General features: G+C 44.0%; 1 protein-coding gene across 1 annotated transcript; it reads left to right on the top strand.

The window, feature by feature from the left end:
* Positions 1-173: 173 nt before the first annotated feature.
* LOC120029372 (serine/arginine repetitive matrix protein 2-like) lies at positions 174-23586 on the top strand. The gene is made up of 16 exons (XM_038974597.1): positions 174-222; positions 585-1078; positions 1357-1662; positions 2108-2165; positions 2648-2804; positions 3132-4680; positions 5029-5108; positions 7763-7873; positions 9752-9919; positions 10087-10189; positions 10487-10716; positions 10799-11063; positions 16895-17218; positions 20781-20945; positions 21159-21227; positions 21885-23586. Exons 1-16 carry the CDS (start codon positions 174-176, stop codon positions 22047-22049), a joined length of 4293 nt encoding a protein of 1430 aa, XP_038830525.1. The 3' UTR covers positions 22050-23586.
* The last annotated feature ends 589 nt before the right edge of the window (positions 23587-24175 follow it).

Below are 24175 nucleotides of genomic sequence, written 5' to 3' on the forward strand. Positions count from 1 at the left end.
GAAGCACGGGAGGGGGCCAGAGATAATTATTTTCTTCCCTGTGCCAGCGAGGGCTTTAAAAAATTGTAGTCCTTCCTCAGATCACCGAAAACTAAGGTTGTTAAAAACCTACGTGAGTGACGATGGTGTCAAAATTGGAGTAGTTGGCCATAACCGTGTGAAGGAGCGATTTCATGGACACAGCCTTCTGGATGACAGTGGACCTTGGTCGGTCCGCAGACCGTAGGCAAGCCAAAATCTCTCACCATCAAGCTGACAATCTAGAGTCACAGTTGTTTATTCTGCAAGCTGTAGCACCCACAATTTAACATTAAAGTAGGTTTTATATAGGGCTATAGAGTTCAGTCTAATTCGTGTTTTCTTTTTTGCCGTGGAAAATCTGCTATCGTAGTATCGCCATCCTGGTATTGTGGCAACTCTAATAATGCTTTGGGGCTGTTAACCTGCATTAATACAGTGTGCATTTTCCCTTTGTGCAAGCTTGCTGTGAAATGGGAGGTGATGGTTCCTCCATATGGTGCTGGATTATATCTCTGTTGGTCTGTGTGCTCACACCTGTATCCCTTTTCCACCTGTGTTTGCAGTCAAAGACATCATCCCTCTGGGGTCTCCTCGTCCTAAACCCTCACCGGCCCTCTCCTCCCTCCAGGAGACCGAGATGAAACCCTCTCAGCCCCCCGGACACCTGTCCAACCCCAACACTTACCCCCTGCCCAAACGGGTGCTACCCTTGACCAGCCCCGAACTGGTCAAACTCAGGGCGAAGCCCGCTCCTGGCCTGCCTCCTCACCCTCCCCACCTGCCAGGGGTACACCACCAAGCCTCCGGGGTTGGAGGTGGGGGTGAAGCCAAGGATGGCCCGGACAACTTTACAAACACCCTAATCAGGGAAATCCAGCATTCCCACAGCCCTGTGACCCCTAACCCCTATAGGGGCAAGACCTTTAACACTAGGGGTGGTATGGGAAAGGACAACCCACTGTCGCCCTCCTCCCTTCCCCCATGCAGAGTCAGTGCCCCCAGCAGAAGGAGGGACTATGGAGCGGTGCTGAGGGAAGACATGAACAAGAAACTCAAGGTAGAGTTTCTTTTGAGTTTGTTCTCTTTTCTCTGATCACATCCCTATTAGGGTTGGGGTCAATTCCAGTCAATTCAGGAAGTATACTGTAATTCCCATTCCAACTCTCTTCAATGCTTTTCAGTGGGGAAAATTGGAATTTGGTTTACTTTCTGAATTGAAATGGAGTTGACCCCTACCCTGATCCCTACATACTTAATTTGCTGTATCTATCTACTTTCCATTGGCATAACAATCTCACGGCAGCTTTACCTCATGTCTATCCAACACACTTATAGGTTGGATCCAGTGATGTTGGGAGCTCTAGACCGCCGTTCCCTGTTGCCCAGCTCCGCAGGCTCTCTGTGCCCCCAACCGTTACCTCCCGACCGGGGCAGAGCAGCCAGCCGCTACCTTCCCCTTACGTGGACCTCCAGAGCCCGGGGAGTAGCCCGCCAGAGCGCAGGCACCACTTCTCCCAGAAGCTCTCGCAGTCTCTCCAGTCTATCCGCCAGTGCAAAGAAGGAGGAGACGGGAAGGAGAGTACGATGATTCTTGGTGGTCCACTGTCACCCACCACGTGCATCCCTGTCAATCCACAGCAGGTACACTACATGACCAAATGTATGTGGACACCTGCTCGTTGAACATCTCATTCCAAAATCATGTGCGTTAATATTGAGTTGGTCCCCCCTTTGCAGTTATAACAGACCTCACTAATGCTCTTGTGGCTGAATGGAAGCAAGTCCCTGCAACAATGTTCCAACATCTAGTGGAAAGCCTTCCCAGAAGAGTGGACGCTGTTATAGCAGCAAAGGGGGACCAACTCCATATTAATGCAGATGATTTTGGAATGAGATGTTCGACGAGCAGGTCTCCACATACCTTTGACCATGTATTGTACTTCATTGATCCCGAAAGTCTGTGTCCTCAGCAGATACGAACACATAGAATCTAAACCGTCTCACTCTCACCGCACACAGGCACGTCAATAATGACAAATCAATGATGTTGATATTTGGTTCTCTTCTGTTTCCGGTCTTTCCACAGAGTCGTGGTTCCCTGGACCACAGAGGAACCACTCCCTCTAACAAGCGGTTCACTCCAGGTACAAATTAGACCTACTAACTCTTATGTAAATAACAAGCCCATCATAGATCTATTTTAGAATCCTGAACCTTTGTAAAATGAGTCTATGAACACATCAATAGGTTAACCATCTCCAAATGATAAGTTTCAATGTTGTTCTTTTTGTACAGTAACAATACTGATGCAGACATGTATAGTAGTTTCTGATGCCCCTTCTGCCATTTGACTAATGATTTGTTTGGAGTAGTATACTATGCAAATTCAGGCTAACTTTGCATGAAGTTTACTTTTATCTAGTTATCTAGTGGGCCTCTCTGTTATGTGTGCTAAAGGGCTTGAAAAAGGGGTTATCACAATTGACTTCACAATTCATGTAATATTTTGTCATCTGTTGAGGGGCCTTGTAAAAACCCACATACTCGTTCTCTAGTATATTACTTGTTGAACTTTATATGAAATATTCTATTTACTGTGAATGTTGATTATGATGTTTCCCACCAGGAGGCACCAGATCCCTGTCTCTGAAGAGACTCAGACACCCAGACTTGGAGGAGAGAAACGGAGGAAGAGGAGAGGACATGGCTAATAAGAGACTTCGTCCAGAGGACTATATCCCAGGCCCTATCAGTACCTGGCACCCACCTGATGGAACAGCCAGGTGAGGGGGTGAACATTTAATTCAATGCAACTTTATTTGTCCCCTTCAGCAATTACTATTAGGGCTAACTTTGTATGACGTGTAGTAGCTGGAAATGACTACAGAAAGATGGACGATGGAGTGAGCTAACCTTATATTTTGACTTATGATCGTTTAGATAATTGTGCTAACTAAGCTCATAAGGCCTTCTACAAGAATCAATGAATATAATATCATCAATTGAAAAGCCAGAAATGTTACTGGTTGTGATCTCTGTAAAGCCTGGTTTGTGATGGCTAAGTGGTCTGTTATGAATACATTTGATTTAATTTGACCACTTACTCCTAGTTCTAAGATGTCCACCAGCCCCAACCCATCCTACCTGAAGAATGTCTTCATGAAGAACAATCTGAGCTCAAGTCCTACTCTAAGGTTGAAGGAGAGTCTCACCCCTAAGAAGACAGAGGAAGGGATGGCGAGAGACAGGAGGACTGTCCCTACCTATCCACTCTCCACACCCAAACCTGCGAGGAAGCGCTGCACCGGCCATGGAAAGACGCCATGCTGCAATAGTGTGAGGGAGAACGGCAACCCTCAGGCTGGATACAGGAGAATGAATCACCAATCTGGCAACACTCAATCTTTTTACAGTGGTAGATGTCCTCAAACAGGCAACCGCTACAGCCAATCTGGTACCCCAGCCAACCTGCCAGTCACAATCCATAGTAGAGGAGAATGCAGTAGAGCTAAAGAGACCAGAGAGCGAGAGAGTGGAGGAAGAGAACCGACAGTTCGCCCCGACGGGAGAACCCCCAAACCCGACTCAAAATCTCAGAGCTCGGACTCGAGCTGCCCTAGTTCTCGGCGCCATCACGCATTGGAAAAGAAGCGACACGTCTCTCGCCCACGGAGAACGTCTGCCTTGCCGGATGACCTGAATGACCTTTTCACCCCTGACCCCATAACCTCTAGCCTGTCTAGAGCAGCGATTACCTTTTCCCCCAGTCCCCAGAGAGGAGACAGGTCGCCCTCTGTACACAACAAGGTTCCTCTGTCTGTTGTGTTGGCTACTGTCAGTGATGCTAGTATGGGACCGGGGTCCCCCTATGTAACAAGCCCTAGAGAAATCCCCCCAAGATCCCGCTCACAGCGAATCCCATGTCCCAAGATCTCTTCCTGTACGGACACTGCAATGGACCCCTGTAAGCTACTCCTGGACCCCAAAATCTACTCCTCCTTTGTAAGGCTGGAGTTGAGCAGGAATGACTTGACTAAACTAGAGAGCGGCTTGTACAGAGCCATCACCAGCACTGTATCTTCCTCAGGGAAGCCCTCGTCCCCTAAGGATGTCACCTCAGGACTGAAAACAAGATCTTCTAGTATTGCTTCAGCAGAGTTGGTGTCACCTATGAATGAGAATGCCTACCTCAAGACAGAGTCCTGCGTTCTGAAAACTATCCCCCTCTCAGCCTCTGCAAAGTCTTCATCCTCATGTAAGGACAAGTCATTTAGCTTGGAGACGGCAGACCTCAAAACCAGTCCCTCCTCAACCCTGGACCGACATGGACAAGGAAAGGAGGGTGACGAGAGGAAGGAAGTAGACCAGAAGGTCCAGAAGAGTTTATCGTTCCTTGAGGAAGGAGAACAAAGAAGCAACAAGAACAATTCCCGTAAGAGTCTGGAGGAGGACCCTCTGGATGTGGAGTTGAGCCTAGGCCTCGACCTGAGCCTGGGGCTAGAGTTGGCGCTATCCCAGAACAGCAGCAGCAGTGACGAAGACCAGCTGCCGTCCCTGCAGCAGATCCTGGACCGTACCGCCCGGCCCCCAGACACCCCAGAAAAAGGAACCATCCCTGTACCCAGCATCCCCGTTGGACTCCCACACCACAGCCAACCAGTAAGATGCAACTTTCTTCGGGCTGTGTCCCTATGGGTCGTGGTCAAAAAAAAAATTATTCACTTATTGTAATTTTCCAGTTTTGATGTAGGCCTAAATGCGGTCCAGTATAGCCACTATAACCAGTCTGTAAGGAGCTACTTTCTATAATGGCATTTATATGGTTTAGTTAGTTGTAACTTATTGTAAAAGGTTAGAAAAGTTCAAAGGACTAATTGAAGTGCCGTAAAACAGTGTACTACAAATTACAAGTCGTCTCTAACAATGCTACAGTGTTTGGTACAGTGTTTTACACTAGTATTACCTCTAAATGGGTTGATAACGTTGATGTGGTGTTTTCTCTGGCAGGCTTCTTCATCTAAAGCGAAACACACCAGTTACAGGAACAACCTGGATGAGATGCTGAAGGAAAAGGAGGGCATTCAAAGGTTTTGCTTTATCATAAGTGACATTATAGTGCTATTTTCTCCATGTGGGTCTTTTAGATAGAGAAATCACTGCATTGCTTTAAAATGACAATGTACCATTTTGTATTTTTTTTTTTTTTAACCAGGAAGGGCTCATTGAGATTTAAGATCTATTTTTCAAGAGCGTCCTGGCCAAGATAGGCAGCACCAAGTCATTACACAATTACAGACAAATAACATGAAAAACTACAAGTAATCTAGTAAAAACCATAGAATTCACAAGAGTATAACAAAATCATAAAACAGCAAATAAAATAAAAAAAGACAGGTCAGGGAATCAGTCTCAAAGTCCTTCATCAGTGATTTAAAAACACCAATCAGGACAAGTTCTTCCAGGTTAAAAGTATTTTGTAATGCGTTCCAAGCCGATGGCGCAGAGTACATAAAAGCCCTTTTACCAAATTTAGTTTGGACATTTGGAACAGTTAGCAGGATAAAGTCCTGCGAACGAAGAGAGTACCCACCACACTTATGAACAATAGAAATGCCCAAATAAAATGGTAGTAAACCCAAAATGGCTTTGTAAATAAAAGTATACCAGTGACTGAGCCTACGAGTGACTAGAGAAGGCCAGCCAACCCTGGTATACAAAGTGCAGGGGTGTGTAAGGGTTTTGCAGTTTAAAATAAATCTCAATGCGCCTTGGTAAAGGGTGTCAATTGATCTCAAACACTGAGCGGAAGCATTCATATATAAAATATCCCCATAGTCTAGTAAAGGCATACATGTAGCTGATACTAGCCTCCTTCTGGCTTCAAAATAAAAACGAGCCTTATTCCTAAAATAAATCCCAACTTCAGCTTCAATTTTTGTGTAAGTTGTTGAATATGCAATTTCAATGAGGCCATCATCAATTAAAATTCCAAGATATTTATGAGGTTACAGTCTCAATCTCATTGCCCTGACGTAATAGGTGAAATGTTCAGAGATCTATTTCTTGCTTTAGAAAACACCATTAGTTTTGTCAGTATTAGGGATAATCTTCAATTGACACACGGTATGTTGAACAGTATAAAAATAAGTTTGCAAGTTCTGTGAAGCTTTTGTGAGACGAGGCACAACAATAAATAACAGTATCATCGTTGTTGTGAGATGACACATTGCTGTGAAACGTGACTTTGTTCTGTCCTTGTTGTTTCCCTCCCAGGTCTAAGGTGATGGAGAGGTCTCTGCATTGCTTAAACAAGAGTTGTATATCATATTGTATGAGTACTATGTCACAACACTGTCGTGGTTTTTCCCCCAGGTCTAAGGTGATGGAGAGGTCTCTGCATTGCTTAAACAAGAGTTGTATATCATATTGTATGAGTACTATGTCACAACACTGTCGTGGTTTTTCCCCCAGGTCTAAGGTGATGGAGAGGTCTCTGCATTGCTTAAACAAGAGTTGTATATCATATTGTATGAGTACTATGTCACAACACTGTCGTGGTTTTTCCCCCAGGTCTAAGGTGATGGAGAGGTCTCTGCATTGCTTAAACAAGAGTTGTATATCATATTGTATGAGTACTATGTCACAACACTGTCGTGGTTTTTCCCCCAGGTCTAAGGTGATGGAGAGGTCTCTGCATTGCTTAAACAAGAGTTGTATATCATATTGTATGAGTACTATGTCACAACACTGTCGTGGTTTTTCCCCCAGGTCTAAGGTGATGGAGAGGTCTCTGCATTGCTTAAACAAGAGTTGTATATCATATTGTATGAGTACTATGTCACAACACTGTCGTGGTTATTCCCCCAGGTCTAAGGTGATGGAGAGGTCTCTGCATTGCTTAACCCCCTAGTCGACCTGTGTTTATTATGTTACATCAATCTAAGTAACATAATAAACACAATCTCCATCAAAATCAGTCACTTTAGATAGAGAGCTCTGTTAAACTGGAGAGCTCTGTTAAACTGGAGAGCTCTGTTAAACTGGAGAGCTCTGCTAAACTGGAGAGCTCTGCTAAACTGGAGAGCTCTGCTAAACTGGAGAGATCTGTTTTTTTGCCTTGGATGCATCTCAATTCACTGCATCTGCCTATGTCGCACTTCTGCGGTGAAAGGTGACAGAGCTAGAGCGGTGTTTGTCAAACCATGTGACATCCCACAAATCGGTCTTCTCACGATAATGTCTGGAGCGTCTGAACTGTTTGACGTAAAACTATGTTACTATGGAAAGGGGAAACTTTCACAAACACGATGGTGTTCGCCGTTTTGCTCTATGACCCCCACAAGTGTCGTCTGAAGGTAACCTGTACCGTTTTTAAAAAGGAATGGAAGGATGAAGGTAGATTTGTGCCTACCCAAAAGGGGTTAAATATGTGTAAAGAATATATATATATTTCCTGAGCTTTCTTATGTCTCTAGATATAGAGCAAACACTTCAAAACCTTGTTTCTCATGATTTAGTTTTTGACTGTCTTTTTTCCCATTTTATAAATGTGTTTATCAAATATATATATTTTGTTAGTTACCTAAAAATTCTTAATCAAATAGCTAAATGATCCATGGTATGACCATCTTAAAACAATTCCATATGTCAGCTTAGAACCCCCCAACGGCTTAGACTTTTAGAATTAAACAAGAGCTCTATGTCATAACAATGTGTGCTATGTCGTGGTTATTCTCCCCAGGTCTAAGGAGATGGAAGCCAAGCTGCATCTCTCCTGTAAGGAGAAACTGCTGAGATTGGCTGAGGAAGAGGAGGAGGAGAACATTGAGGAGGCTATCCCACAGCAGCAAAAGTAACTGCACGCACGCACACACACGCACACACATACACTTAAAACATACAGTACCAGTCAAAAGTTTGGACACACCTACTCATTCAAGGGTTTTTCTTTATTTTTACTATTTTCTACATTGTAAAATAATAGTGAATACATCAAAACTATGAAATAACACATATGGAATCATGTAGTAACCAAAAGTGTTAAAAAAATCTAAATATATTTGAGATTCTTCAAAGTAGCCACCCTTTGCATTGATGACAGCTTTGCACACTGTTGGCATTCTCTCAACCAGCTTCACCTGGAAGGCTTTTCCAACAGTCTTGAATGAGTTTCCACATATGATGAGCACTTGTTAGCTGCTTTTTCTTCACTCTGCAGTCCAACTCATCCCAAACCATCTCAATTGGGTTGAGGTTGGGTGATTGTGGAGGCCAGGTCATCTGATGCAGCACTCTATCACTCTCCTTCTTGGTCAAATACCCCTTACACACAGCCTAGAGGTGTGTTTTGGGTCATTGCCCTGTTGAAAAACAAATGATAGTCCCACTAAGCACAAACCAGATGGGATGGCATTTCGCTGCAGAATGCTGTGGTAGCCATGCTGGTTAAGTGTGCCTTGAATTTGCTGTCACCAGCAAAGCCCCATCCCTCCTCCATGCTTCACGGTCGGAACCACACATGCGGAGATCATCCGTTCACCTACTCTGCGTCTCACAAAGACACGGCGGTTGGAACCAAAAATCTCAAATTTGGACTCATATGACCAAAGGACAGATTTCCACCAGTCTAATGTCCATTGCTCATGTTTCTTTGCCCAAGCAAGTCTGTTCTTCTTATTGGTGTCCTTTAGTAGTGTTTCCTTTGCAGCAATTCGACCATGAAGGCCTGATTCACACAGTCTCCTCTGAACAGTTGATGTTGAGATGTGTCTGTTACTTGACCTCTGTGAAGCATTTATTTGGGCAGCAATCTGAGGCTGTTAACTCTAATGAACATACTCTGCAGCAGAGGTAACTCGGGGTCTTCCTTTCCTGTGGCGGTCCTCATGAGAGCCAGTTTCATCATTGCGCTTGATGGTTTTTGCGACTTCACTTGAAGTTCTTGACATTTTCTTAAAGTAATGATGGACTGTCGTTTCTCTTTGCTTATTTGAGCTTTTCTTGCCATAATATGGACTTGATCTTTTATCAAATAGGGGTGGTATACAGAAGATAGCCCTATCTTGTCACACTGATTTGGCTCAAACGCATTAACAAGTTAAGAAATTCCACAAATGAACTTTTAACAAGGCACACCTGTTCATTGAAATGCATTCCAGGTGACTACCTCATGAAGCTGGTTGAGAGAATGCCACGAGTGTGCGAAGCTGTCAAGGCAAAGGGTGGCTACTTTAAAGAATCTTAGATATAAAATATATTTTGATTTGTTTAACACCTTTTTTTGGTTACTACATGATTCCGTATGTGTTATTTCATAGTTTTGATGTCTTCACTATTATTCTACAACGTAGAAAACAGTAAAAATAAAGTCAACCCAGTACTTTAGACTGGTACTGTACATCCATATAAACACAAAAGTGGAGCGTACAAAAAACAGAGTGCAGGTAGCCTAGAGTTTAACAGCGAAAGGTCGCTGGTTTGAATCCCTGAGCCGGGCAATGTGGGAAAATCTGCTGTTCTGTCTGTGAGCAAGGCACTTAAAAACAACCGCTCTACGGGCGGCGATGACGTCGATTAAGGCAGATAAATGCAGCAGACATTTTCGGTTGAAGTGTCTAGGTACCCCATTTCCAGTTAATCCTAGGAGCAGAGGTAACTACATACACACACACGAGGAGGACTAATAACCACAATCCCACACTTCCATGTGTGTATCTCTTGTCAACCCCAGGGATTTCCTGCAGCGTTTCTCGGTGTTGTCTAGTGCCATCCAGGACCTGCACCCCGGGGAAGCGGTGTTCAGCCTGGACAACTTTGGCCGTCTCTTCAGCCAACACACACTGCAGCTGAGACGCTGTAACGTCACCCCGTGTGACACCACACAGAAAACAATCCTCTGGTAAGATGTGTGTGGGACTGAGAGGAAATGTTCAGTCCTCTCCTCTCTTGCCCCATCACACCATCTCTGTTGTTTTTCCCCTCACTCTCTCTCTCTCTCTCATCTCTCTGGTGTGTGTTTTTCCCCTCTCTCTCTCTCCCATCTCTCGTTTCCTCTGTGTCTCTCAGGTCCTCTCCAGACCAGTTCAGGACCCAGGTCAGTTCCCAGCTGTTCCAGAGAGCCTACTGCTCCTCCCCCTGTCCTCCCCAGGTGACCCGCTGGCTCTTCCAGGTACTACTCTACACCCCCTTTTACCTGTCCCTGCGCTAGACTAATCAAATTGATTTATTTGTTTGTTTGTATAATTGCTTAATTTTAATTGATCAATGTACTGATGTCTCTTCTGTTGTTCTCTCCCTCTGGTGGTTTGGTGGTACGCAACTCTTTTTTTTTTTTGTGGGGGGGACTAACATAGGGGGAGGACTAACGGGGGGGTACTAAAGTGTTTTTAATCAAATGAGGATGGCTCATTAAAGACAGACAAAAAGTCAGCCTCTGTCTTTCTCTCTCCCTCCCTCCCTCCTGTAGATGATGTCAGTCCACTCAGACAGGCTGACCTGTCATCAGGTACTACAGGCCCTTGGAGATATTGCCTGCTCCGCTGCTGAACACATGGTGCTGAATAAGAGTGAGAGGTTTGAGGTGTGGGTGCCCAGTATTGGAGACATGACCCTGGTCTTCATGAACATGGGGGTTCCCTTCGTCACCCTTTTCCCCCTGGAGAACCTACAACCCCCCTTCACTGAGGGAGACCTGATGTAAGTCTGTGTGTGTGTCAATAACTACTTTGTTCATACAATTTTTCTGATAGACAGATAATAACTACCTGTGTGTATGTAGAGAGGGCCTCCAGATCAGCACAGAGAGCCTGTCCAGCAAGAAGGAGCTCAGAACTTTCCCTGAACACAACTTTGACAATGTCGTCAAGTACATGTGTCAGTGTACGTCGTTGTGCCCGCGGGTCTACAGTGACCGAGACCTGCTGTTACTCCTGACGGTGGTGAGCAGAGTGGGCCTGGACACGCAGCTCGCCCTCCAGCCCACTGAGCACCTCCGCTCCCTACTGCACAACCTGGTCAACAGCATAAGGGACTTGGACATCATGGTCAGTCAGTCAACTGCTTTATTTCTTTCTTCTTCTGTGGCTTCTGTGTGGTGCCGTAGTAACACGTGTACATGTGCAACCCCAATGGTTGTGGGTTCAATCCCCGCCTCAGCGTTTATAACTTCATCTCCTACCTGCTTGTCTCCCCCATCCAATTATTTGCTGTCTAAATAAGCCCAGGGCTAAGGGAGTGTTCACGCTTGCACATTGTAAAGTGGACTAGCACCATCCTTAGCCCAGGGCTCGCTGGCCCTGCTCCGGAGCAGGGTTACCACTGACTTTTTTTAAACACGGTGCCAAAATAGCCATTTTGAAACAGGGTCAAGAATTTTCTAGGTTCAATCACAAAATCTGCACTTTCACTTAATCTACATATGCTCATGACTAGTGGTGTAACGGACCGTAGTTGATCCGTGATCCGTACTGATCACCCCCCACGGCTCAGCACGCATGTGAACCGCAGATCAATTGCAGAGTTTAACCATCATAGTGTGAAATACAGTTTAACTGCTGCTGTTACTTTTTAAAGTATTAATTGGCTAAATTTCGATGCAGAGTTGCAGTGAGAAGATAAAGACAAGACAAATGCATGTTGTGTTTTACTCTGAAGCCTGAAGGTTGATTTGATTATTTTTTTAAAGCAGTTGTGTTTACTGTTCATGTGAACGGGGCATGTTGAATCCCAACGAATCAATCCTGGATGTTCGCATTGCAAAAAGCAAAGAAGAAAAAAAGAGCAGTGACAGCCATGGCTGGCGGAGGAGCTGAAGAACTGGAAAAGCCTCCCGCTTCATTTAAGTCTAATTTATGGGAGCACTTAGGCTTCCCTGTCAAATATGACGGAAGAAGGGTGGTGGACAACACCATTACGGTGTGTAGGCTAGAGGTCGACCGATTTTATGATTTTTCAACGCCGATACCGATTAATCGGACGATTTTTATATATTTGTAATAATGACAATTACAACAATACTGAATGAACACTTATATTTTAACTTAATATAATACATAAATAAAAACAATTTAGTTTAAATAATGCAAAAACAGTGTTGGAGAAGAAAGAAAAAGTACAACAAAACGTTTATTCTTTCAGTGAAATACGGAACCACATCCATAAGTCTAAATATTGCTGTTACATTGCACAACCTTCAACGTTATGTCATAATTATGTAAAATTCTGGCAAATGAATTGCGGTCTTTTTTGGAAGAAATGGTCTTCACACAGTTTGCAACGAGCCAGGTGGCCCAAACTGCTGCATATACCCTGACTCTGCATATACTGAACGCAAGAGAAGTGACACAATTTCCCTAGTTAATATTGCCTGCTAACATGAATTTCTTTTAACTAAATATGCAGGTTTAAAAAATATATACTTGTGTATTGATTTTAAGAAAGGCATTGATGTTTATGGTTAGGTACACATTGGTGCAACGACAGTGCTTTTTTCACGAATGAGCTTGTTAAATCATCACCCGTTTGACGAAGTAGGCTGTGATTCGATGATAAATTAACAGGCACCGCATTGATTATTTGCAACGCAGGACAAGCTAGTTAAACTAGTAATATCAACCATGTGTAGTTAACTAATGGTTATGTTAAAATTGATTGTTTTTTACAAGTTTAATGCTAGCTAGCAACTTACCTTGGCTCCTTGCTGCACTCGCGTAACAGGTGGTCAGCCTGCCAAGCAGTCTCCTCGTGGAGTGCAATCTAATCAGCCATAATCGGCATCCAAAAATGCAGATTACCGATTGTTATGAAAACTTGAAATCGGGCCTAATTAATCGGTCATGGCGATTTTTTTTTAATCGGTCGACCTCTAGTCTAGGCATTGTGCCACAAAGCCGTATGCTCATGGAAATAGATCGAGCATGGCCACACTTAAAGCGTCATCACCCTGGTGTGTCAGTGACAGGAGCCAACTCAGCCAAGAGACAACTTCTCACCGCGACATTTAAGCAGCCCTTTGCTACAGAATCAGACTGGGCTAAAGTCATCACCAAATCTATTGGGATGTTTATCTCTGCAGACATGAGGCCATACTCTGCTGTGGAAAACAAAGGGTTTAAAAATATGGTGAAAGTGCTTGAGCCACGCTAGGAAATCTCCTGGCGCACCCACTCCAGTATGAAGATGGTGCCAGATCTTTATGAACAAGAAAATATCAAAATTGTCGATGAATTATCCAAGGCATCCTCTGTTGCCATCACCACACCTCCAGGGTAACGGAAAGCTACGTGACTGTGAGTGCTCACTAGACCAGAGGAGTGGGAGATGTGAAGTCCAGTGCTACAGACACGTCCCCTGTATTAGAGGCACAAATCTGGCACAGGTACTGCTGGGAGCAGTAGCAGAGTGGAAGCTAGAGGCCCAATAGCAATATCCCAACCACCACAGATAATGCCAAGAACCAAATAAATGCAGTGATGGAGCCTGGACTGGGGCCACAGATGGCTTTCTTTGCACGTGATCAATTTAGCCCTACACCGGAGGACACAGTGATGTCACCACTGACATTGTGGCCACTGAAAAGGTAAAACAAAGAGTGAATTACTTAAATAATAAATATAGTGCCGTCTGTTAGTCTATGCTATTGCTATTAGAATCATCCATTTTTGATTTGGAATAATAATGGCTTTTATTAAATGTTATTGCCACAATTATAGTTCCATGAAAATAAATGATTTGTTAGTTTAATAGATCAAGCCATTTTTTTCTGCCGGGTCAAGCCACAGAGCTGACAGGAGCAGACTCGGAGGCATCTCCTCCACAAAATAATTTGGCCATGAAGGAGCTTTTCGGGGCGACCTTTAAGAGCAAGGTCACAGGCAAGACGTTTGCCAACACCATCGAAGAGGAGGTGGCATCCTACAAGGCAGCACGCGGCGTTCCAGTGGATGGTGATCCACTGACATGGTGGAAAAGCAATGAGTGTAAATACTCTCACATTGCCATGATGGCAAGACGCTACCTGGCTGTGCCTGGTGTTCTCCACGGCAGGGGACATAGTGACTACAAAGAGGTCTACCCTCTCCCCAGACAATGTAGACAACTTCAAATTATTTTTCAAAAAGATGAGGATATAATCTCAGGTCTGATTTTCTTTGCTTTCTTTTAAACTTTTTTTTTTAAATGTTGACACAGGCTATTTTTTCATTCACTATTGTTCAAAGGAAGGTGTCACGCCTCATATTGCGCTTTAATTTAACAATTGAATATTTTATTTTAAGATTTTATTGAAACATTGAAAAGTTCCTGTCTTTAAGTGTTCTTTAAGTAATAAATGGAAAGCAAAGTTATTTGTCTCTTGTTTTTTGCTGATCTGATCCGTGACTCAAAACCGTGATCCGAACCGTGAGTTTTGTGATCTGTTGCACCACTACTCATGACGCCTGCCACTCTCTTGTTTACCTGTCCGAGTCGACAGGAAGAGGTTATTTCACACAAAGTAATAGTGTTTTGTCCAAGTTTCGAGTGACGAAAGGTAGCTAGCTAACACCAACTAACAGCTCTCACGTCTTGTCATGCGGAGCCGTTGCTATGGATACTCACACACACAGCGCAGGGAGCCGGGGACAGACCGAGAAAAGCACCTATAGATAAGAGGAAGTTACTGTATTTCTGATTTCGGGTTAGGGCAGGGCCGAGCCGCGCCTTAAGCCTTAAATTTGGCAGAAGCAATCGGGACAGAGTAGGGCCTGAACGTTGCGGGCAGGGCAGGACTCTAGATAGAACGTAACATTGGATGCATGTCGGGGATGGGATGTATTTGTCGCGTGTTGTTTGTACGTTAGCCCAGGTCTATGGAATACACGTATGAGTCCTCAGCACAGGGTTAACAAATGCTTGTGTTAATTTGAGATAAGCCCAGGGCCTGTTTTAGCCAGGGGTCAAGAACAAGGCAGGTTTAGAAGGCCTTTAAAGGGGAAACTCAAATTCACTTGTGTATTAAAGTAGTCAAAAGTGTAATATTTGGTCCCATATTCATAGCACACAATGATTTACATCAAGCTTGACTCTACAAACTTGTTGGATACATTTGCTGTTTGTTTTGTTTGTGTTTGAGATTATTTTGTGTCCAATAGAAATGAATGGTAAATAATGTATTGTGCCATTTTGGGTAACTTTTATTCTAAATAAGAATAGAATATGTTTCTAAACACTTCTACATTAATGTGGATGCTACCATGATTACGGAGACATGCTAACCTCTCACCATTACAAGAACAGGAGAGGTTAACATTATATATCATACCCCCAAGACATGCTAACCTCTCACCATTACAAGAACAGGAGAGGTTAACATTATATATCATACCCCCAAGACATGCTAACCTCTCACCATTACGAGAACAGGAAAGGTTAACATTATACACTGCTCAAAAAAATAAAGGGAACACTTAAACAACACAATGTAACTCCAAGTCAATCACACTTCTGTGAAATCAAACTGTCCACTTAGGAAGCAACACTGATTGACAATAAATTTCACATGCTGTTGTGCAAATGGAATAGACAAAAGGTGGAAATTATAGGCAATTAGCAAGACACCCCCAAAAAAGGAGTGATTCTGCAGGTGGTGACCACAGACCACTTCTCAGTTCCTATGCTTCCTGGCTGATGTTTTGGTCACTTTTGAATGCTGGCGGTGCTCTCACTCTAGTGGTAGCATGAGACGGAGTCTACAACCCACACAAGTGGCTCAGGTAGTGCAGTTCATCCAGGATGGCACATCAATGCGAGCTGTGGCAAAAAGGTTTGCTGTGTCTGTCAGCGTAGTGTCCAGAGCATGGAGGCGCTACCAGGAGACAGGCCAGTACATCAGGAGATGTGGAGGAGGCCGTAGGAGGGCAACAACCCAGCAGCAGGACCGCTACCTCCGCCTTTGTGCAAGGAGGTGCACTGCCAGAGCCCTGCAAAATGACCTCCAGCAGGCCACAAATGTGCATGTGTCAGCATATGGTCTCACAAGGGGTCTGAGGATCTCATCTCGGTACCTATTGGCAGTCAGGCTACCTCTGGCGAGCACATGGAGGGCTGTGCGGCCCCACAAAGAAATGCCACCCCACACCATGACTGACCCATCGCCAAACCGGTCATGCTGGAGGATGTTGCAGGCAGCAGAACGTTCTCCACGGCGTCTCCAGACTCTGTCACGTCTGTCACATGTGCTCATGTGCTCAGTGTGAACCTGCTTTCATCTGTGAAGAGCACAGGGCGCCAGTGGCGAATTTGCCAATCTTGGTGTTCTCTGGCAAATGCCAAACGTCCTGCACGGTGTTGGGCTGTAAGCACAACCCCCACCTGTGGACGTCGGGCCCTCATACCACCCTCATGGAGTCTGTTTCTGACCGTTTGAGCAGACACATGCACATTTGTGGCCTGCTGGAGGTCATTTTGTGCCTTAGACAGCTGCGCCACTCGGGAGGCCCTATGGAAACCCATGTAACTTGTAATTTAACTGCAAAAGTTATTTTTATGTGCACTACGTCATCGCGCACAGCCTTTTATCCGCAAAAGGTTAGTTTGATGGAAACGCATCTCTGGTGGAAAATGAGCATGTTATTCTATGCAGATTTTTTTTTTTTTATATTCCCATGAAAATCTGTCACAAATTGGATGGAAACCTAGCTACTGTCCCAATACTTTTGGAGCTCACTGTATGTAGACACTGGTATGGTGCTGGAGATGAATGAATGCTTGTCACCATTTCTTTCTTTTGATAGTTTGAACTTTATTTCTTTCCTTTGCTAGGTAAACTCATCTCACTGTGTTGTGTGTCTGTTTCTCCTGTCTCATTGTTGATGTTGATCTATCTCCTGTCCTGTAGTTGCCCAGGATCTGCATGTCGCTGATTGCCCTGACTGAGGACCACCACAACCTGCGCTGGCTGGTTGAGCTCCTGCCAGACAGCATGCGCGGCAAGCAACTCAGGAGACACCTCAGTGTGTTGGCCATCTCCAAGCTGCTGAACAACAGATGCACTTACATTCCCTCCAACACAGAGTTCCAGCTGTCAGACCTGCGTCCCTACCTCTCCCAAATGCGGCCCTCCTCACTTCTCCGGGGGCTGGCCACCTCCTGCTACAGGAGGAGTCACCACCCACACAGAGAGCGGGAGGAAGAGGAGGACTGTGCCTCCCTGGACCAGCAGGTCAACAAAGGGTTATTTACCAGGGTGTATATATGGGTAATTTTGCAACAGAATTTGTTTTGCAACAAAATATGAGTTTCTTATTGGACAAGAGCAGCAGCTAGTCCCGCTCAGCATAGGTTTGTTTGCTTGCGTCTGGTTCCAAGTGACTACACCTGTTGTCCGGTTAAATCAGGAGAACTAGGGTTGTGTTCATTAGGTCACACAACCGACAGTGGTTTCAAGGGAAGTGTATATACAGTTGAAGTTTACATACACTTAGGTCGGAGTCATTAAAACTCGTTTTTCAACCACTCCACAAATTTCTTGTTAGCAAACTATAGTTTTGGCAAGTCGGTTAGGACATCTACTTTGTGCATGACACAAGTCATTTTTCCAACAATTGTTTACAGACAGTGAATTATAAGTGAAATAATCTATCACAATTCCAGTGGGTCAGAAGTTTACATACACTAAGTTGACTGTGCCTTTAAACAGCTTGGAAAATTCCAGAAAATTGTCATGGCTTTAGAAGCTTCTGATAGGCTAATTGACATCATTTGAGTCAATTGGAGGTGTACCTGTGGATGTATTTCAAGGCCTACCTTCAAACTCAGTGCCTCTTTGCTTGACACATGGGAAAATCAAAAGAAATTAGCCAAGACCTCAGGTGAAAAAAATTGTAGATCTCCACACGTCTGGTTCATCCTTGGGAGCAATTTCCAAACGTCTGAAGGTACCACGTTCATCTCTACGAACAATAGTACGCAAGTATAAACACCATGGGACCACGCAGCCGTCATACCGCTCAGGAAGGAGACGCCTTCTGTCTCCTAGAGATGAACGTACTTTGGTGCGGAAAGTGCAAATCAATCCCAGAACAACAGCAAAGGACCTTGTGAAGATGCTGGAGGAAACAGGTACAAAGTATCTATATCCACAGTAAAACAAGTCCTATATCGACAGCCTGAAAGGCCGCTCAGCAAGGAAGAAGCCACTGCTCCAAAGCCACCATAAAAAAGCCAGACTACGGTTTGCAACTGCACATGGGGACAAAGATCGTACTTTTTGGAGAAATGTCCTCTGGTCTGATGTAACAAAAATATAACTGTTTGGCCATAATGACCATCGTTATGTTTGGAGGAAAAAGGGGGAGGCTTGCAAGCCGATGAACACCATCCCAACCGTGAAGCATGTGGGTGGCAGCATCATGTTGTGGGGGTGCTTTGCTGTATGAGGGACTGGTGCACTTCACAAAATAGATGGCATCATGAGGTAGGAAAATGATGTGTATATATTGAAGCAACATCTCAAGACATCAGTCAGGAAGTTAAAGCTTGGTTGCAAATGGGTCTTCCCGACGGACAATGACCCCAAGCATACTTCCAAACTTGTGGCAAAATGGCTTAAGGACAGCCAAGTCAAGGTATTGGAGTGGCCATCACAAAGCCCTGACCTCAATCCTATGGAAAATTTGTGGGCAGAACTGAAAAAGCGTGTGCGAGCAAGGAGATCTACAAACCTGACTCAGTTACACCAGCTCTGTCAGGAGGAGTGGGCCAAATTCACCCAACTTATTCTAGGAAGCTTGTGGGAGGCTACCCAAAACGTTTGACCCAAGTTCAACAATTTAAAGGCAATGCTACCAAATACTAATTGAGTGTATGTAAACTTCTGACCGACTGGGAATGTGATGAAAGAAATAAAATAAATCATTCTCTCTACTATTATTCTGACATTTCACTTTCTTAAAAATAAAGTGGTGATCCTAACTAACCTAAGACAAGTAATTTTTACTAGGATTAAATGTCAGGAATTGTGAAATACTGAGTTTAAATATATTTGTTTAAATGTAACTTCAACTGTGTGTGTATGCATGTAGGTATATATATATATGTGTGTATGTGTATATATATATATACACAGGTGGGAGAACAAGTATTTGATACACTGCCGATTTTGCAGGTTTTCCTACTTACAAAGCATGTAGAGGTCTGTAATTTTTATCATCGGTACACTTCAACTGTGAGAGACGGAATCTAAAGAAAAAATCCAGCAAATCACATTGTATGATTTTTAAGAAAATAATTTGCATTTTATTGCATGACATAAGTATTTGATACATCAGAAAAGCAGAACTTAATATTTGGTACAGAAACCTTTGTTTGCAATTACAGAGATCATACGTTTCCTGTAGTTCTTGACCAGGTTTGCACACACTGCAGCAGGGATTTTGGCCCACTCCTCCATACAGACCTTCTCCAGATCCTTCAGGTTTCGGGGATGTCGCTGGGCAATACGGACTTTCAGCTCCCTCCAAAGATTTTCTATTGGGTTCAGGTCTGGAGACTGGCTAGGCCACTCCAGGACCTTGAGATGCTTCTTACGGAGCCACTCCTTAGTTGCCCTGGCTGTGTGTTTCGGGTCGTTGTCATGCTGGAAGACCCAGCCACAACCCATCTTCAATGCTCTTACTGAGGGAAGGAGGTTGTTGGCCAAGATCTCGCGATACATGGCCCCATCCATCCTCCCCTCAATACGGTGCAGTCGTCCTGTCCCCTTTGCAGAAAAGCATCCCCAAAGAATGATGTTTCCACCTCCATGCTTCACGGTTGGGATGGTGTTCTTGGGGTTGTACTCATCCTTCTTCTTCCTCCAAACACGGCGAGTGGAGTTTAGACCAAAAAGCTCTATTTTTGTCTCATCAGACCACATGACCTTCTCCCATTCCCCCCCATTCCACACTTCATACGGGCCTGGACATGTGCTGGCTTGAGCAGGGGGACCTTGCGTGCGCTGCAGGATTTTAATGACGGCGTAGTGTGTTACTAATGGTTTTCTTTGAGACTGTGGTCCCAGCTCTCTTCAGGTCATTGACCAGGTCCTGCCGTGTAGTTCTGGGCTGATCCCTCACCTTCCTCATGATCATTGATGCCCCACGAGGTGAGATCTTACATGGAGCCCCAGACCGAGGGTGATTGACCGTCATCTTGAACTTCTTCCATTTTCTAATAATTGTGCCAACAGTTGTTGCCTTCTCACCAAGCTGCTTGCCTATTGTCCTGTAGCCCATCCCAGCCTTGTGCAGGTCTACAATTTTATCCCTGATGTCCTTACACAGCTCTCTGGTCTTGGCCATTGTGGAGAGGTTGGAGTCTGTTTGATTGAGTGTGTGGACAGGTGTCTTTTATACAGGTAACGAGTTCAAACAGGTGCAGTTAATACAGGTAATGAGTGGAGAACAGGAGGGCTTCTTAAAGGAAAACTAACATGTCTGTGAGAGCTGGAATTCTTACTGGTTGGTAGGTGATCGAATACTTATGTCATGCAATAAAATGCAAATTAATTACTTAAAAATCATACAATGTGATTTTCTGAATTTTTGTTTTAGATTCCGTCTCTCACAGTTGAAGTGTACCTATGATTAAAAACATACCTCTACATGCTTTGTAAGTAGGAAAACCTGCAAAATCGGCAGTGTATCAAATACTTGTTCTCCCCACTGTATATATATATGACCAATAGTCAAAGTCATCCCTGTTTTCTTCCTTTTGGTGTCTAATAAACACATTGTTGTTTTCAGGCCTACTACCTATGCTACAGCCTCCTGGCCTTGGCCAACGAAGCCACCAACTTTGAGTTCTTCCCTTCGGAGCAAAAGAACCAGTTGTTGTTGCTAAGTGCTGAGCTGGAGAAACACATCAAAAGTGACATCAGGGAGAGTGAGAAGATGCTTTACAGGAGCAAGGTATGTAGTCACTTCTTCCATATAGACAACATTTCTATGGGAACTGTAACCCACATAAATGCATTAATGATGATATGATCTCTCTAGTTAAACAGCTCTTAACCCCCCTCGTTCTCTCTCCCTTTCTTCTCTTCTTCCTCTCTCTCCACACTCTTCCTCATCCACCCCACCTTTCGCACTCTCTTCCTCATCGCTCACTCTTTCTCCCTTCAGGTGAAGGACCTTGTTGCCAGGATCTACATCAAGTGGCAGGTGCTGGTCCAGAGAACCAGGCCTCTCCAGGTATACATGCATAGAGAGCTACAGTACAGCTACAGTACATAAAGCCATAGCTAGATGTGTGTGTGTGTGTGTGTGTGTGTATATATAGATAAACCCTGGAATCAATCTTTATTTCTTTTTACTATTTTCTACATTGTAGAATAATAGTGAAGACATCAAAACTATGAAATAACACATGGAATCATGTAGTAACCAAAAGTGTTAAACAAATCAAAACATATTTAACATTTTAAAAGCTAGTTGAGAGAATGCCAAGAGTGTGCAAAGCTGTCATCACGGCAAAGGGTGGCTACTTTGAAGAATCTCAAATATATTTAGATTTTTTTAACACTTTTGGTTACTCCATGATTCCATATGTGTTATTTCATAGTTTTGATGTCTTCACTATTATTCTACAATGTAGAGAATAGTAAAATAAAGAAAAACCCTTGAATGAGTAGGTGTGTCCAAACTTATGACTGGTACTGTATGTTCGTGTAGTCAGTTAGTTAGTTCAGGGAAGTACTCCCAGGGTAACTATAGTATCGCAGAGCTGTGTTTGGTTTAATGCTGTGTGTTTATTATTGCAGAGTAAAAGTGTTAGAATAATGTTAGGTTTATTACCTACAGGGTAAGCTGTAGTGATGTGTTTTATAGTAATGTGTGTATTGCCTCCAGGATAAACTGTGTGACTTCTGGCAGCCTCCGCCTGAGGATGCTGTGAGTAGCAGCCAGGAGAGCCAACACGCCCACAGGGAGAGAGAAGGGGAGGAAGAGAGAGAGGAGGACAGGGTCATGGAAGGAGAAGAAGATGAGGGGGACGAGGTGGTGGATGGAGAGTGACAAGACAAGAGAATTGCAGTGAAGAATTTGGCAATGGAGGATGAGAGCGAAGAGAAAGAGGAGAAGACACCAGAAAAGCACTGTCATGGAGGAAGCTGAGGAAGAAAAGGACATTCAGCGAGAGGAGGAAGATACATTCCTAAAGATGGATGAGATGGTGGAGAGGTTGGAACTTACGGTAGAGGATTCAGATGAGGAACCAAATATGGTAGAGACGGAGGAGAGGGTCACAGAAGAGGGAAGCAGCGGTGGAGGAGAGAAGGTAAGAACAGATGGAAAGGAGAGACTGAGGAGAGAGACAATTTACAGAAAGATTCAGAGATGGGGCAAAGAGGTGGAGAATCTAGGGAAGCAGAGAGAAGCACAGAACAGAAGGAAGAGACTGGGAGAAGCACAGAACAGAAGGAAGAGACTGGGAGAAGCACAGAACAGAAGGAAGAGACTGGGAGAAGCACAGAACAGAAGGAAGAGACTGGGAGAAGCACAGAACAGAAGGAAGAGACTGGGAGAAGCACAGAAAGGAGGGATGAAGATTATATGAAGGAAGGAGGCAGAGAGAAACCAAAGAAGAATGCAATGGAAGATAACCTGGCTGCTTCCATATAGAATTGTGCCTGTCTAGACCCACTGCCTGTCGTCTAGACTCTGGACCAAGATTACATCCAAAATGGCACCCCGGCCTATTCCCTGTGTAGTGCACTACTTTTGACCAGGTCCCATGGGGCTCTGATCAAAAGTAGGGCATGATATAGGGAGCAGGGTGCCATTTGGGACTCAACTGTCTACATGTTCCACTTTCTCAGGTAAATCACTTCAAGTGAACAAATGTCACGTGATTTCTTTCAGGCACTTTGTTGAACAATGCAAAAGATGAATCCTAGTAGGATTGACCTATATATTTTCACCTGTTCTGTTCATTCCTTTTACTATTTGCACTTGTTTTTTTTGTAACATTTCTGCTGTTGAATAACTTATATTTTCAAAATACACTTTTTATTGCAGTTGCAGAAGTGTTAAAAAATACATGTAGTTTGTTAAACAAATCCCAATTGTGTTAGAGTAGAATTTCTTCACTGCATCATTAGTATGCAGTATGCACGTATCACTTCCGTTGTTATGGAGTGGAAATAGTTTCTCTTCACACCTATGCAGAATAAGGAACTTGACCATGCCAACTCGAGATGTGTGAAGAAAATAGTAAACAGTGCTGCCAACTAGAGACCGACCGACAATCGGTTGGGATGGTATTTTGGGCTGATATTAGCCCATTCCTAGTCCATCTCCTCACCTCCTTCTCAAAACCAGAGGTCCCTCCCCTCTGACCTTTTCCTCCAATGGGTTTTGAGAATGCGAGGAGAGAGGGGTGTGCAAGGAGTATGCAATTGAGACGCTCCCATAGAGAATGACAGGCATTTAGTGGCCAAAAGGCAGTATTAGCTTCCACCATTTTAATGCAGTCAACTGGGTGGGACTTCCAACTTCACTGGCTAATCCCTCATGGTGACCCTGTTGGAGTCATGTCCAACCGGGTCATCAAGAGTTAGTGGCTTGCGAAAGTATTCACCCCCTTGGCATTTTTCTTATTTTGTTGCCTTACACCCTGGAATTAAAATTGATTTTTGGGGGGGGTTTGTATCATTTGATTTACACAACATGCCTAACACTTTGAAGATGCAAAATATTTTTTTGTGAAACAAACAAGAAATAAGACAAAAAAACTGAACTTTAACCTGCATAACTATTCACCCCCCAAAGTCAATACTTTGTAGAGCCACCTTTTGGAGCAATTGCAGCTGCAAGTCTCTTGGGGTATGTCTCTATAAGATTGGCACATCTAGCCACTGGGATTTTTGCCCATTCTTCAAGGCAAAACTGCTTCAGCTCCTTCAAGTTGGATGGGTTCTGCTGGTGTACTGCAATCTTTAAGTCATACCAAAGATTCTCAATTGGATTGAGGTCTGGACTTTAACTAGGCCATTCCAAGACATTTAAATGTTTCTCCTTAAACCACTCGGGTGTTGTTTTAGCAGTATGCTTAGGGTCATTGTCCTGCTGGAAGGTGAACCTCCCTCCCAGTATCAAATCTCATGAAGACTGAAACAGGTTTCCCTCAAGAATTTCCCTGT

This window comes from Salvelinus namaycush, chromosome 35 (assembly GCF_016432855.1).
Source record: "Salvelinus namaycush isolate Seneca chromosome 35, SaNama_1.0, whole genome shotgun sequence".
Lineage (NCBI taxonomy): Eukaryota > Metazoa > Chordata > Actinopteri > Salmoniformes > Salmonidae > Salvelinus > Salvelinus namaycush.